General features: G+C 42.1%; 1 protein-coding gene across 2 annotated transcripts in view; it reads left to right on the forward strand.

The window, feature by feature from the left end:
* Nucleotides 1-15,031, forward strand: part of CENPT (centromere protein T) — an 834,768-nt gene that overhangs the window by 130,931 nt on the left and 688,806 nt on the right. Inside the window, exon 4 of one of the 2 annotated variants that reach the window (XM_069217597.1) lies at nt 8,185-8,290. In XM_069217597.1, coding sequence (XP_069073698.1) covers nt 8,185-8,290 — 106 coding nt within the window. Of the gene's footprint in view, nt 1-8,184; nt 8,300-15,031 lie in introns of both variants that reach the window. The other variant, XM_069217596.1, reaches the window with a different exon arrangement.

The following is a 15,031-nucleotide window of genomic DNA, read 5'->3' on the forward strand; positions in this document are numbered from 1 at the left end:
GAGACATTGTTGACCATGGTCACTCCTTTTTGTCTTTATAATGTGATACTTTGTGATGAAAGAAAATAGGGACAAGGGGTCCAAGGTGTAATCAAGTGTTGCTTGGGTTCTAGTGGAATAGCATGTGACTGCCAGCGGAGTGTCTTATGGAACCTCCCATTTAAGAGTATGAGTCCAAGGCCCTCAAGGTCTTTTACTAAGCAGAGTGCCTTTGTATCAGGTTTGGCTCTCCCAAAAGTCCCCAGGCACTGTTGCAGCACTGCCTACTGCTGATCTTGCTGCAAAATGTGGGGATCCATTTCAAAGGGATTTAGTAGTTTCATATTAAAGTCCCCAGCTACTAAAAACTCTGTGGATCTTAAGTCCTGATAGCCAGTTAAAATTATGTCTATTAGTTTAGAAGATATAGGTTTTCTAGATAGTACATCAGGATGGATATAGACGTTTATTAGCAAAAGTGGGCTCCTAAGCTACTTGTCCATCCATCAATTTTTACTATCAAAAAGTCTTCGTTTTCCTCATATACCTGTGCGCATGTTATGTTTAATCCAACTGGAAAAAAAATTGCTAACCCCGAATGTCTTCCAAACCCCCCCCCCCCCCCAAACCTCCCCCACCACCCCTCGGGTGACCAAATCTTTTTTCCCTGATTGGGGGGGAAAAATAGCCCATAAAAGTCCATCACTTGTACATTGATCGGTAGCCCAGGTCTCCAGTAAGAGATTAATTTGAATTTATTTTAGTAATCTAGTAAGGTCTGTTTGTTGAATATTTGATCTAATCCCGTTTATATTCCGAGAAGCATACCTTGGAGAGGTTTGTCATAGGGAGTAACCAAGCCAGATCGTGTCGAGCTAGTCGGAAGTCACTGACTATTGTTTTTATGGAGTGCTACCAACAGCCACCCTAAATTTAGCTCCTGTAGGGGGTTAACATAGGATATTTTGTGTCCTTTTTGTTGGTCATATGGGCATTTATTCCCAATCGCGGATCTAAGGACTGAAAAGGATTGAGTTAGGCCTTTTGTTCTATTTGATTTGGTTTTATTTTTTTGGGCCTCTAATAGGTCTGTATACTCTATTTGTTCGGGTATACTAACTCTAATTCCCCATCTTGTGAAAAAGCATTTTCATTTACCCATTTGTGATGAGTTCCAGGTAACCAGAGTTGATTCATTTGTTTTGCCTTCATTTCTCTTTGCCCCTGGCAGGAATTCTGTCGAGTCAATATCCGTAGATTCTATATATTTTAGGGCTGGAATAACTTGTAGGAGTTTTAAAATATTCCCTCGATTTAAGATATCAAAGGGACCCCTAGACTGATATTGTGGCTCCAGAATCAATTTCTTACAATCTGCGGGAGGACTATTTTTTGGATTTCTTGTAGAATGGTCTTGCTCTCCCACTAGGGCTATTTCTTTGTGTTCTATTTTCTGGAATCCTGGAGAAAGTGCTCTATCTGGCCTTCCTGGATTTGATACCTTTAGTCTTGCATCTGGTCTAATTATGGGCTCTATCTCCGAGAGTGATCTGGGCATTTCCTTTGCTCCTGGTCTCACCGTTTTCAGATGTCTAATGGCCAAATCTTTTCCTTTTTCTGCCTGAAGCGGAGTCTTTCGAGCCCCTTGTTGTTAGGCACATTCAAGATCTATAGCTGTAATACTTATGCCTTCTTCCTCCAAAAACTTCCTTTCGAGTTTCTGGAGTAATATTCGCTTCGAATTTGCACTCCCTTTGGTAAAATTTTATATTTTGGAATACCCGCTTGGCTTGATCTTTTCCCTTTTGGTTTGCCAGAGCCTGTCTGTCCTTTTTAATATTATGCTTCACTGTAAAATGTTAGTCATTTGAGTCCCTACGGTCAGGGTTTGTGGGCACCCTCTTTTGAAAATTGAATAATGGGAACAAATTGTTGACCGTTGGACTGTGCTTCTTGTTTATACTTGAATCATGAGACATGTACATCTCATTACTTATGTATTTAGGGGAGCTCATCTTTATGGTAGTGGGGTCCATTACAAAGTCCCTTTTGTTTGTTCCTTGCTTTCCGTTCCTTTTCCTTTTGTCTTTTGGTGGCCAGCTTTTCAGAGTGTAACGAATTGAACACTGATTTGAGGGGGTCCATTATCGGGTATTTGGGACTCCGATTGACCACTATCCCCTTCCTCAGAGGATTTCAGTAGACATACCTTCTCCGCTGAGATTTCCCCCTGACCACACCCCATTCTTCTGAAAATACTATTTTGTTATCGGTTTTAAGCTCGGAACAGCGAGTAGCTGGACTGACCATATTTACTTTTTGACCCCCCCAGCTCACAACTCTTGAGAGATTCTTGTTCTACAGATTTTATTTTATTTAGATTCACTTTTAGATCTGTTATCGTTAGATTTAAGGCCCCTGGGAGTGTGGCCAGTTTGTTAATTATGGGCTCACAGGTACAATCTGTTTTTGTCATCTCTGCAAAATTCTGTGCTTGCTTTATCAAGATGTTTAGGTTTGCCAACTCCTGATCTGTCCCTGAGACTTATTTTGCCATACCATTTAGCAGGTCCACCTGGACATACATTTTTGACGACTGAAATGACAAAGCGTCCAGAGTCAGTTGCGAGGTCTTGAAGATATCCCATACTGCGTTTTGATCCAGTTTAGTTGGAATAATTTGTGTAGTTGAAGGGTTTACCTTTATGGGTTCCATATCTTCAAGTTCATTTATTTGTGTTTTTTATATTTCAGAGGCATTTGGGGATTTAACATCAAGGCTGGAAATAGCTGATTGAGTATCGGAAGTAGATGCCTGCATTTCATGTGGAATTTCGCTTGTATCGTTAGTCTGGGAACCTTTAAGGGTGTGTAAGGAGGAACTCAATTCTAATTGCTTGCGTGGTGGAGAACTAGGGTTACCATTTAGGGTGCCTAATTTTTTTTATTATTGTTCGAAGTATGGCTAGTTTTGAAAAGTGGTTCTCCTTTCACATTTGGCAGGCCTCCAGTGTCCCCATACCAGATAGATTTAGCATGAAACCTCTTTTGATAACTACATTTACCTTAAGAGGACGTTTAAAACCCAATTGTGGATGGTCAATCTGAGTTTTTAGGGCTGGACAGGTGGAAGCGACTGGGGACGGTGATGATGACCTTTGGGTCAAACGTTCTAGGTCGCTAGACATTTTCTTTAATTATATTTTCCATTGACTTTGTTGTATTATCAAAGGCAGATTTCTCAGCCACCCCCTCCTCCTTGAGCCCACTTTTATCACTTTGTTTCTATAGCAGACTACTTTAGCTTTTTATGGGGGAGATAGGATGGGGTAGATTCGCAGAGCCATTAGGTATAGAAAGAATTGCATCCACAGGGTCCTTCAGAAAGTTACATTTATGGGAAATATTCACTGTTTTCTCAAACGTTTGTAAGAAAAGGGGATATTGGTGAGATTAAGGACTGATACTCGGACTTTGTTTTTCCTTTCTGTTTTTCTGTTGAAATATGGATCTTTTTACTCCTCTTTGTTTTCGGCTGAAAGGCCCTTTCTTTCCCAGATCGCATCTTCACCAGCCTTATGGTTTTTCTTCACACTTGTTTTATAGACGCACCGCCACACCTCCGGGATTGAGGGGCTCGAGCACATGCACTTCTCCTCGACAGCTACTGGATCCTCCTAAATATGCTCCTGGAAATTCTGCAGGCTGCTAGAGAGCTTGGTTGATCCCAAGGGGTTTCCAGTGAGGATGACCTTGAGCATCAAGTTTGTTCCAAAACAAAATTGCGCCGCCACACCTCAGCCAATAAAGGGCACGAGCACGCACAGTCCTTTTATCCACATAGAAATCCAGTGGAGTCTGCTAGCTAGGTACTTAAGTATGGCGTGCAGATATCAGTGGCTTTCCACAAGATTCTGTGATGGCCTGAACTCTCCCTTTGGCAGCTGTCATCTACGACTTGCCGCACTCACCACTGTACCAATACTGCTGACACTGCCAAAACTGCCCTGTTTTCACTGTATTTTGCTGGGTAGCTGGGCTATGTTCCTGTTTAGGCCTCTTGCCCCTGGCCTTGTCCTTTCTGTCCTTTTCTGGGCTCCTGGTCTCCTGCCTCTTTCTCCTCTTTCTCACCCCTGAACGCTTTCCAAGGAAGAGGAAAGAGAGAAGGTCAGGAAATCAGCACACTGCGGTGTGGTGCTGAGGGATTCCGGGGGGCTACCCAAGAGTGGCTTGTATTGATTTGCATTTTTTTTTTTAAACGTTATTGTAGAGTTTTTGTAGTATTATAATGCACTTGTTGGTCAGTGGTTGATGGTTTATATAGGTTTTATTAAATTATATTGAATTTGTTGCATAAAAGACTGGCACAGCAGTACTAGCACAGCAGTAGCACAGCACGTTAGAGGGCAGGGGGCCGGTACAGCATGATCGCGTAGCAGACGCGGGTTGGAGTGGCACTTAACTTTTATTTTCTTCCCTGCTGCTCACCCGACTCAGGTTCTCGCTTCGCTCGCCGGTGTCCTGCACCTCCTCCCAGCGGTTCTTGGCGTCCTCGCTCGACGCTCTCTTGCTGTGCTCAGCGCCCCGGGCACAGCCAATGGCCGTGCTCACCCCGCTCCTTTCCTCCGGTGCTCTCTGCGTCACTGCTCGTTGCTCTCGCTCTGATTGCGCTCATCAAAGGGAGAGTCAACAATGCACACGCGCAGCCCTTCTTGGCTCCTCGGGCTCTGACTCTCCTACCAGGAACTCACAACATCCTTTTCACTAAGGTTCTCCGCAGAATCGGAAAAATAAGGCATTGATAATAATCTCATCAGTGAGCGTTGAATAAAAACAGGGACAGATTACACGTCAAGCCCCCGCGTTCTCTTGGAAAGTGCACTGTTGAACATATCCTTCCAGTCAGTCTCAAGCAGGAGACCTTGCCAGAAAGGGTTCTATGTTAAGCCTTCGGTCCCACCTAGTCCATCTCAATGCAAACCTCCACGCCAGAAGTACCACTTTGGTGAGCTCCTTGGGGGGAAAGGATCTCCATATAATATTTCCAATATATTATCACCTCCCATATGTGAAACCTCAATCCTGACCACCGGATCCTAATTTCTATTAACCCCCCTCCCCCCAAGGAATCGAACCAGTTATTGATCTCCAGAATCTGACACGCTGTAGTACAAATGCATGCCTGACACTCCCAAGCCCCGCGAAAAAGTCAACTGAATACACTTGCCAAATGTAATGTGAGGTGGTTGATCCGCCCATAAGAATGAAAGTATTCTTGCCTGTATGTCATCATACCAGATCTGTGGGATCATCAGCGGAAAGGTTCTGAGGAATGTAGAAGAACCTTGGTAGAATCGTCATCTTAAATAATGCTAATCTCCATTAGACACTGAGTGGCAGCATACCATCTATTGAGATCTTTTTTCATTTGACATTTGATTCGCCAGTCCATTTTGCTTCCCTATACCCTATCAGACGAACCAAGAGACTAAGATGAATTTACATGGAGGTCACATGTCTGTCTGTAAAGGTCTACTATATGAAGAAGTCAACCCTTCACAGTGGAAACCCATATCTGGGTGTTAAATCTGACCCATGTTGCCATATTTTCCATTGCTATGGCAAACCAAAGAGGTGTCAAGGGGAACATTGTCTGGTGCCCCTCGGGTTCTGGAAGTAGCAGGAAAGGGTACCTTTTACTCGCACTCATGGCCGAGGCTGGGCATAGAGTGCTCGAACGTATGCCATAAAGGGAGACCCAAATCCTAGCTTTTAAAGCACCCCATCAGGAAATCTCAGTCCAGGGAGTCAAATGATTTTCGAAGCCGATAAGCATAGGTGCACAGAGGCAACCAAGCTGGTGTTGGTTCACTAATGCGGTGGGTACCCTTGGAAAACAATGCTGGGTGCTGCAATGGGAAACACACCTGTATTATTCCAGTAAGACAAACCGTGGTAACTCCTGATTGAGCATATTAGCTAGAACATTTGGTAGCGGAAGGACGTTTATCATGATCTGAAGAGTACAAGAGTAGGGACATTCACTTGCTGTGGTCTGCCAAAATGTAACTAGTGTGTCAGTTAGTAGTAATTGAGTCTAGTTGAGAAAGAGTAGCTCAGGGTTTCAAAACTGCTAGTGCACTTGGCAGTAAAGTGCTCTATGAATGCTGTACTAAATGGAGTTCTTTTAGCAGTGGTTTAATATGATCACTTTCTTGCTTCGTAGGTGGTTGTGGCAGACATGTTCTGGACTGAATAACATGTTTTTTGTGCTCTTGTGGGAGTAAATTACAGTGACACCATTTGGATGTGGTTATTGTCCTTCGGAGGTATAGGTGTATAGGAGGGCTTACCCTTAGGTAGAAATGGAGAAGCTGGCCATGCTACTAATGCAGCCAGAGTAGAAACCGGTAGGTTGGGCTCCGTTGCGATCCAGTATCAGTCTGCAGTCAATGTGCAACAGTTCTGTGACCGCTCTTAAGAGGGCACCTGGTTCTACTGAGAGGCATGATTCTCAGTCCTCACTCTGTTTGAGAAGAGAGTGCGATCAGTTTCAAAGGAAGCATGACAAGTTTGTGTCCAGGAGGCTGAGACCATGGTGCGAGTTTGACGAGGTAAGGGCAGAGCTAAAAGAGATAAAAATAAGGCATTACAAAATCTGCCCTTAATCATACAAACATGGCTAGGACAGGAATGAAGAAAGGAACAAACCTGTGATCGAGAGAGGTTTCAAGAAAAGGGTGCACCGGGAGAAAGTTAACTAATAAATATGGAGGCAAGATTAAGAAGAGAAGGGACCAAAACATAATATCTTTAAAAAACTGATATTCCTTTGGTAGTTGATGAGCATTCCCAGGGTAACTGATATGAAACTTTGTTTGGCTTTTCAGGAGCAATTTTAAGACACCTGAAGGAGGAAGAACTGACAGGAGCGCTTTTTTTTTTTTTTATTATTTTTTTTTGGGCTTTTTCCATGGGACTGAAGAGAGCGACCTAATGAACACTTGTGGTGACTTGGTTATCTGAAAGGGGTTCTGAAGTAATATTTCTAAATAAATGAAGGGCGTTGAGCAAACCATAGCAGTGGACAGGAGTGGTTATTGAAAGTTCATAAATGTATTTTTGGTCATAAAGTGACGTAATAAAGCATAGATAAAGTGTTTTGAAGTCATTTAAGGAAGCAAAGAAGGGTTCGTAAAGCATATGAATCAAGAGCTGTTTTTATGTCCGAATTTGGAGCCCAAAAGTACTTGGGTACAAAACAAATCTGGCCAGAATAAAAGACTACAAACATACTGTGAAGGTAAATATATATATATAGGTATGTTTAGACTCCACATGTGTGTATCTTCATGATTTATGTATTGTTAAAGTACATGATGTGGAGTTAAATATAGTAAAATAGTACTTTGCTATATGTACTTACCTTCACAATATGTTTGTAGTTCATATTATGTCTGATATTGTTGTTATTTTTATGGTACTTTTGGTTATGATATTTACATTGTAGGATCTTTTGTGTGGTCTGAGTATGTTAAAATAGTCCCATCCCTGTGTGGCAATTTTGTATATTTTCATATCTGCCGAGGGTAATTGGTATTATGGTAGTGTGCCTCTAAGGTAGATTGTCCATGCTGGAGACTCATTCTCACATATCAGTGAGTCTACTTTTCCAGATAACCTGTTGCCTTATAATATTTTGACTGCCACGTCAACCTTGCTATGTTTTCCAGTAGTTGTTTTTTTAACCTTTTGTCTCGTTAGAATGGAGTCGGAACAGAGTTAACACTGCAAGTTCTTAAAAATGATCAGCAGGAGACATGCGTATTGGCAGTGTACATAAAGACGACTAATTTTTATCTTATTTAGCTGATCAGTTGGAGTGCCCTTTTTGAAGTTGGTGAAGATTCATAGCTATGCGGTGAACCTCTTCTTAGTTGTTCACCCTGTTAAAGTTCAGTTGTGCTTCTTGTGATACTCCCTCCATTCTCCATCCTAATTTTTCATTGATGCAAGCTTTTCTTTATCGTCAGTAGAAGGCACTATGAATGTGAGACTTTTTCTTATCCTTCTGATATTTACTCTTTTATAATGACCATACGAGCCAAAGTTGTTTGCCCTTTCTGTGAATATGTGTACACGCTTCCCATATTTAAGTGCTCATGATAAACTGTCTGAATTGCTTTTTGTACTTGTTTTTTGCAGATCTTCAGATAGAAGAAATATGCCTAGTGGCAGGAGAACTAGGTCTTCAGGAATTGTCTCACCGTTGGGAATGCTGCACAATAAAATGAAGGACAAACTAAAGCGAGTGAGTAAGGTAGTGAGAGGAAAGTGTTTCTTACTTGTTAATTCCTTTTCTTTAAGTGTAAAGAATGGGATTAAAAATATTTAGTTTGTTCTGTGCACTGAAGAGGCATTAAAACCATAATCATTCAGTGTTAGCTGTTGTTTGGCAGTTGAAAGATGAATTGGCATGTTAAGATCATGTAGAGACAAATGCTAATCTTTTCCATCCAGTCAACGTCTCATGTTCTGTACTTTCCATTTGGCAATTGGAATATTTTCATCAGCTGCTGAAGAGGTCTGCTTTTACCCTCCACTTCAGGTTTTGGATCAGAGTAGATGTCTGGTTCCTATATTTGTATTTTATTTTTTATACGTCATCTTACATTTATGTGATCTGATTTGTGCCTGTATTGGCAAGCAATACCCTTAACTAAATGTTTATGTTAAACCGGTTGTGTTGTTTTTCAACGTTTAAGTTCATTTTATTTACAGGCTGTCTTAAACTGAGCAAAACAATTGTATACCAGATAATTACAATTAATCCATAAAGTAAAATCAATTAAACGAACATACGCAAATAATGCAATTTGAGGAGAAGCCACCATGGAGAAAACTGGAAACATCAAAAGATTAATCAAAAGCCAAAGTAAGCAAAGCATACTTTTGTGCGTTGCAGGATCTTCTGTGATAGCAGTGTGTGTTAAAATAATCCCATCTGTCTGTGGAAATAGTGCATATTTGCATATCTTCAGAGGGTAATTTGCTAATTATTGCCATTGATAATGTGGGCAGTGGGCATGATTTATAAGTTGATTGCTTGAATTATCATGCTGCACGTTCCTTTCTTCATCCGGGATTATAAATAAAATATCATGCTAATTGGACCTGCATTTGTGGTTATTGTCACACCGTTTTATCATGTGCAGGGGCTAGAAATAAAAATGTCCAACCACATCCAGAGTTCTATTAATTAAATCTGTTCAGTGAGATAGAATCACAATAACTATTCTGACATTATAGTTATCTTTTTCTGACTAAGAGTAAATGCTTTTTGATATTTTTTCCTTCTTCTGGAGATATGACTTAATCATTTAGGTAGTGTCCTGGATGTGACAAAAAGAAAGCTACCTCTAGTCCACATAGAGTTCGCATGACTGGCCTCTGGAGCTCTGATTTGGCCGAGGGATGTCAGGCAAATGACCAAAAACACATTGAAATACAAAGGAGGGAATTTGCTTGTTATGACTAAAGGAGATAATGCTATGAGGCGGCGGTACCATGATATGGAGGAGAAACATGCTTCAGTACTGTAGAATGGATTACCTCTACTTAAGTTCAGCTCTTGGCCTACAATGACTCCCACAAGGTGACCCATGGAGCAAAGAAAATATTTGAAATATGGTCAGCACCACTCTTGAGTGATCCTGAAAACATTCTAGCTTAGAAAGTAGTCAGTGTTCTAGTTGTCAAGCCTGCTGTCTACTAGTGCCATTTGGTTGCTTTGAGTCCACGGCCTTGCAGATTGTCTGCCAACTCCTGAGACAGTTGTAGCCCCTAAATGTCACCCTTGGTTTGCACTGGCATGAGATACATGTTTTGATGGTTTGTTGATACAAACCATAACTCACATTCTAAAAGCAGTGCTTATGACACCACAATATTTATACCACTAAATGACATCTAAAAGCACAATGTAATTGAACAACAGTAGAAACTCAAAAAGATAAGTAATAATGAAGTCATAGTTGTCTTTCATAGTGGAGAGAGTAATATGCTATGCAGTCTTATCCAAAGGTTGACAATATTTTTAACTGCATCTCTCACATCAAGACTGAGGTCAAAGCATTACATTTGGTGTGAGAGTTATGTTTTTCATGGCTGTTGTTCGAGTTGTGGGTTACAACCCTAACCATCACTTGGGAATTCCAGTTGGTTTTCGGTTTCCTTTTTTTAGTGAATATATTTGTGAGGATCTTCCTGGTGGGGTGTCCGTGTTTATGAGGGACCGTTTATGTAGTGCTACATCACCCAATTGTCTCTGGGCACTGTGTGGCATTAACTGTAATGGGTGTGCTGGTTATGAAGAAACAAATAAGGTTTTGAGTTCTTCCATAAAACAGAAATGGAGAGAAATGGACCTTTGATCTAGAAGAAGATTCCATTGTCAGGAGGAAAGATAAGAAAAATATATGACACCCAAAAGACATTTATGAATATGAGGAACAGATTAAAAATTAGCTTGAGTGGAACTTTCGAGTTGGAGTATACCATTTTACCGGGACTTAAGTAAACTGGGTGTATGTCCTCTAAGCATTTATGTGCTATGTCTAAGGTCTTAAAGAGAATCCTCTTCTGAATAGTGAACCAATGCAGTTTGTGTAGTATCAGTTTGGCTGAAGTGTACCCTAAAGCTTGAACTGTGGCTTGGGCTTCTTGAGTTTGAATAGCCTGCAGCCTAATCAAATCCTTATTTGAGAGGCTATTCAACAAAGGACTAAAGTAGCAAAGGTGGGAGCCTCCGGTAGCCGTCGTTAACGATTTCCTGGTATCCAGGGACAGCAAGGTAGGGCTAGGTTTAAGAACCTAGTATCTTACTTGTTAATCAAATGTCAGTGCTTATTCCTGTTCAGCTCCTAACTCTAATGATTTTAAAATGACAGTGTGCATAGTGTAAAGCATTACTCATGAATGTCATAAAAAACTGATCAATTTCATGTAATTATAGTAGCAAACATATCAATGTAAATGTCATATCGTAAAGACTGCAAGTGATGGTACTCGTACACAGTTCATTGGTTATTACTAAACTGATAACATTTATTTATTGCAATAAAAACTCAGTCTTTTCAGAGTGTCCCCCTCAGTCCCGATAAGCCCAGTCTTTCCTTTTTTAAAAATATACAGAAATGTGTTTCATCGTAGCCATTGTCATTCATATTGGCTAAATGTATGCATTTCAGTTACCCATTCATCATATCTAGGGCCAGCTGACAAGTTCGAATAAGTTGTAATTAATGACTAGGCTAACACCATGGCTATAAAAAATCAAAAACATTGCATTTTTATCTTCCAAAATAAGTCCATCTACCAAGCCCAATGGTCTGTTTTGGGGAAATCTGAGATAACGCCCTCATTCGTCATGTTCACATCCTTGAATATATTGTTCCAAAACTCTTTTATTGCCCTGCAAGTCCAGAACATACGTAGACAATTATCATTGCATTTGCATTTAGGACATTCCCTAGCTGAAGAGGGAGACATTTTATTTAAAATATGCAGGGTAATCTATAACATCCACCCATTTTAAAAGGCCATACAGGTAGCTAAGTCTATAATACATTTCCAATTGCGATTCTCTAATCGTGTCCCACTGTGTTGATTCTATTTTTTGTCTCATCTTGCTAGATGTGACTTTTGATTTCAAACAAAGTTCTTTATACCAGAAGCTGAGAGCAACATTATGTCTTTCATAAGTGAAAATCCTTTTTTACTAAATTTGTTGAGGTGCAAATGTTTTTGCTCAACAATACATGTAAAATTGAATGCATAAAAAAATACCTGTGAGCTAAGTTCTCCGAGAGATTTCAATAAGCTTTTGTTCTAGAACTGGCGAGAAATCCCTATTTTTGCATTGATAAATCAGACCATTTGCAAATAGTCCCTTTTGTAAAACTTGTTGATATACGAATAGGGGTTTCTGCATGAAAGGAAGGGATTTCATACTTGATGAAGATTTGTACCTTTTGTAGTCCAGATATAGCTCAAAGACTATCATGCTTTTTTTCTGAACTTCAGGGGTTTTAATACACCAAGCAAGGACTTGAATGTTGTAATTATTAAGCATAATTCTTAAAACTGAATTATCAAAATAAGAGTTGGACATTGAGAGGTGGCATTAATAACATTTTCAATTTCACTCGCAGATGGTTCTGACTTTAAATACAGTAAAGGCCACAAAGGCCCACTCCGATTTGACAAAAATTGAAGAGACTATTGCAGGAGATGGCCAAAATAGAAACAACTTGTAAAATAGACATTCTTTTAAGAGCTGTATGAACACTAATTGATAGCGGAAGTGTCTTCCATACTTCAAGAAGATTAAGAGTTGTTCTTTTCACAGGGACGCAGTTGTTGAAAAGCAGATTTCCTGTCAGTTCTGAATAATAAACACCTAAACACCCTTTTTGAACTGTCCTATAATTTTCTTTTAATAATTGTGGGAAACTCTGAGGTAGAGCCTAATAGGAAGCACTCCATCTTTGTTTAATTGATCTTACTTCCTCCCAATAAAGTATATGTTTTGACTGCTTGAAGCCTGAAATTTTGTATAGTTTAGACTTAGTTAAAAATAGAGCAATACTGTAGGAAGCTGGCCTGGTGTATGGTGGGTACTCAAGGTACTTACACCTTATACCAGGTCCAAGTATACCCTCTTAGGGAAGTGTAGGCAGTGTCTAGAAGCCAGGCTCTCTAGAGGTAGCTGTGGATGAGCAGCGAAGGTTAACTAGGAGGCATGCAAAGCTCATGCAAAACCATTGTAGTCACATAGCACTTACACACCTGAAAGGAAACAGTCAGTTATGCAAAAATAAAGGTACTTTATCTTTGGAACACAATACCGCAAAATACTAGAAGGGTAACCCTCCAATAGGAGGTAACTAATACACTAAATATATACATTGGTAAACAGTAATTGGCGTGGGAAAGGTTAGAAAGCAGTGCAAATAGCAATAAGCAATAGTGACCCTAGGGAGAGCCCAAACCAAGTACAAAAAAAATGGAATGCTAGCACAGGACCCCCACCGAGGTAAGTGGAATGTGTAGAGGGGAGCTGGGAGTACTAGAACAGGAATGCAGGAGTAAATAACTGGAATTTCCCCACACCACACAAAAGGAGGAAAAGAAGACACCCAGACAAGACTGCAAGAAACCAGTGGTGGATTCCTGGAGAAGAAGAACTGTGGAGAGAGGGGACCAAGTCCAAGAGTCAAAGTGGAGTCCAGGAGGAGTAGGAACTACTACCCACCCAGCTGTACTTGCAGGAGTTGGTCGACGGTGAGGAAGAACAGGTCAGCACTGCAGTCCTTAAGCCAGAAACGAGTTGCTGATGGATGCAGAAGATGTCCCTTGTTGGAGTGAAGATTGCAGACTGGTGTCGGTGCAGGAATTACACCAACAAGCCTTGGCATATGCAATTTCACGGTTAGTGGAAAAGTGGTGCTGCTGGGGACCAGCAAGGCCCAGGAGGACTCAACCCAAAAGGGGGAGTCGCAGGGGACCCTCAGCGTCGCCGAGAGTCCAGGGGAGCAGAGGCAGCACCCACAGGAGTCCCACAGGATGGGGACACAAATTGCAGAAGGAGCCCACGCAGCACTACAGAAAAGGATCCCACACCCCAGGAGAACCACGCAGAGGGCTGAGCATCACAAGGAGTGCTGGGGACTGGAGCTAGACGTCGCCTGAAGATCCCTTGGGGGAGATGCAAACAGGCCTTGGCAGCTGCAAGAGACGCAGTGCATGGGGGTACTGTTGTGCGTGGGAAGGCAAAGGCTTTACTACACCAAAGTTGGACACCTGGCAGAGGACCAAGAGGAGTACTCTGGACCACTAGCCATGATGCAGGATCCACGCAGCTCAGGATGAGAGGAGATCCACGTAGCAGGTCGTCGTTGCAGTAGGTACCTGCGGATGCAGGGGAGAGACTCCTTCACTCTAAGGGAGATTGCTTTTTCTTTCTCATGCAGACTGAAGACTTGCCACCCTCAGAGGATGAACAGCTGGGGAAATGTTGCAGAAGCTGGAAGGAGCCGTGGGAACAATGTTCCAAGCCAAGTCTTCCTCATGGATGCAGATTGTCGGTTCCTGGAGGGTCCAGTCTGTTCCATGGCTAGAAGTCGAAATAAGGCGAATCTGAGGACCCACCCAATAGCCCCTAAAGGGGGATTGGTCACCTAGCTAGGTAAGTAGCTATCAGGAGAGGGCTTAGAAGTCACCTGCCTGGCCACTCAAATGCTCCCAGAGTTCCCTGCCAACCTTGGAAACAAGATGGCAGAACCCAGGGACCCTCTGGAGGAGCTCTGAGCACCACCCCTGGGGAGGCGATGGACAGGGGAGTGGTCAGTCCCCTTTCCACTGTCCAGTTTCACGCCAGAGCAGGGACTGGGGGGTCCCTGAACCGGAGTGGACTGGTTTATGCACAGAGGGCACCAAACGTGCCCTTCAAACCATACCAGTGGCTTCGGGAGGCTACACCTCCCAAGCCAGTCACACCTAATTCCAAAGGGAGAGGGTGTTACCTCCCTCTGCCAAAGGAAATCCTTTGTTCTGCCTTCCTGGGCTTGGTTAGATCAAGCAGCAGGGGGTCAGAAACCTGTCTGAGAGGTGGCAGCAGCCTGGGCTGCCCGAAAAACCCTGTAAGACTGGTGGTAGCAATGGTTGGGGTCCTCTAAGGATCCCCCACAGTGCATGGAATCATACTTCCAATACTTGAATCAGTATTGGGGTATGATTCTGACATGTTTGATACCAAACATGCCCAGGTTCGGAGTTACCATTATGTAGCTGGACATAGGTAGTGACCTATGTCCAGTACACGCGTAAAATGGCATTCCCACACTCACTAAGTGGGCCTGGAGTTTGTGGGAGCACCTCTGCTTGTGCAGGGGTGCCCTCGCACATAGGTACCTGCACCCTGCCCTCTGGGCTGAGAGGGCCTACCATAGGGGTGACTTACAGTGACCTGGTGCAGTGACCTGTAGTTAAA

The sequence above is a fragment of the Pleurodeles waltl genome, chromosome 12 (genome assembly GCF_031143425.1).
Source record: "Pleurodeles waltl isolate 20211129_DDA chromosome 12, aPleWal1.hap1.20221129, whole genome shotgun sequence".
Classification (NCBI taxonomy): Eukaryota; Metazoa; Chordata; class Amphibia; order Caudata; family Salamandridae; genus Pleurodeles; species Pleurodeles waltl.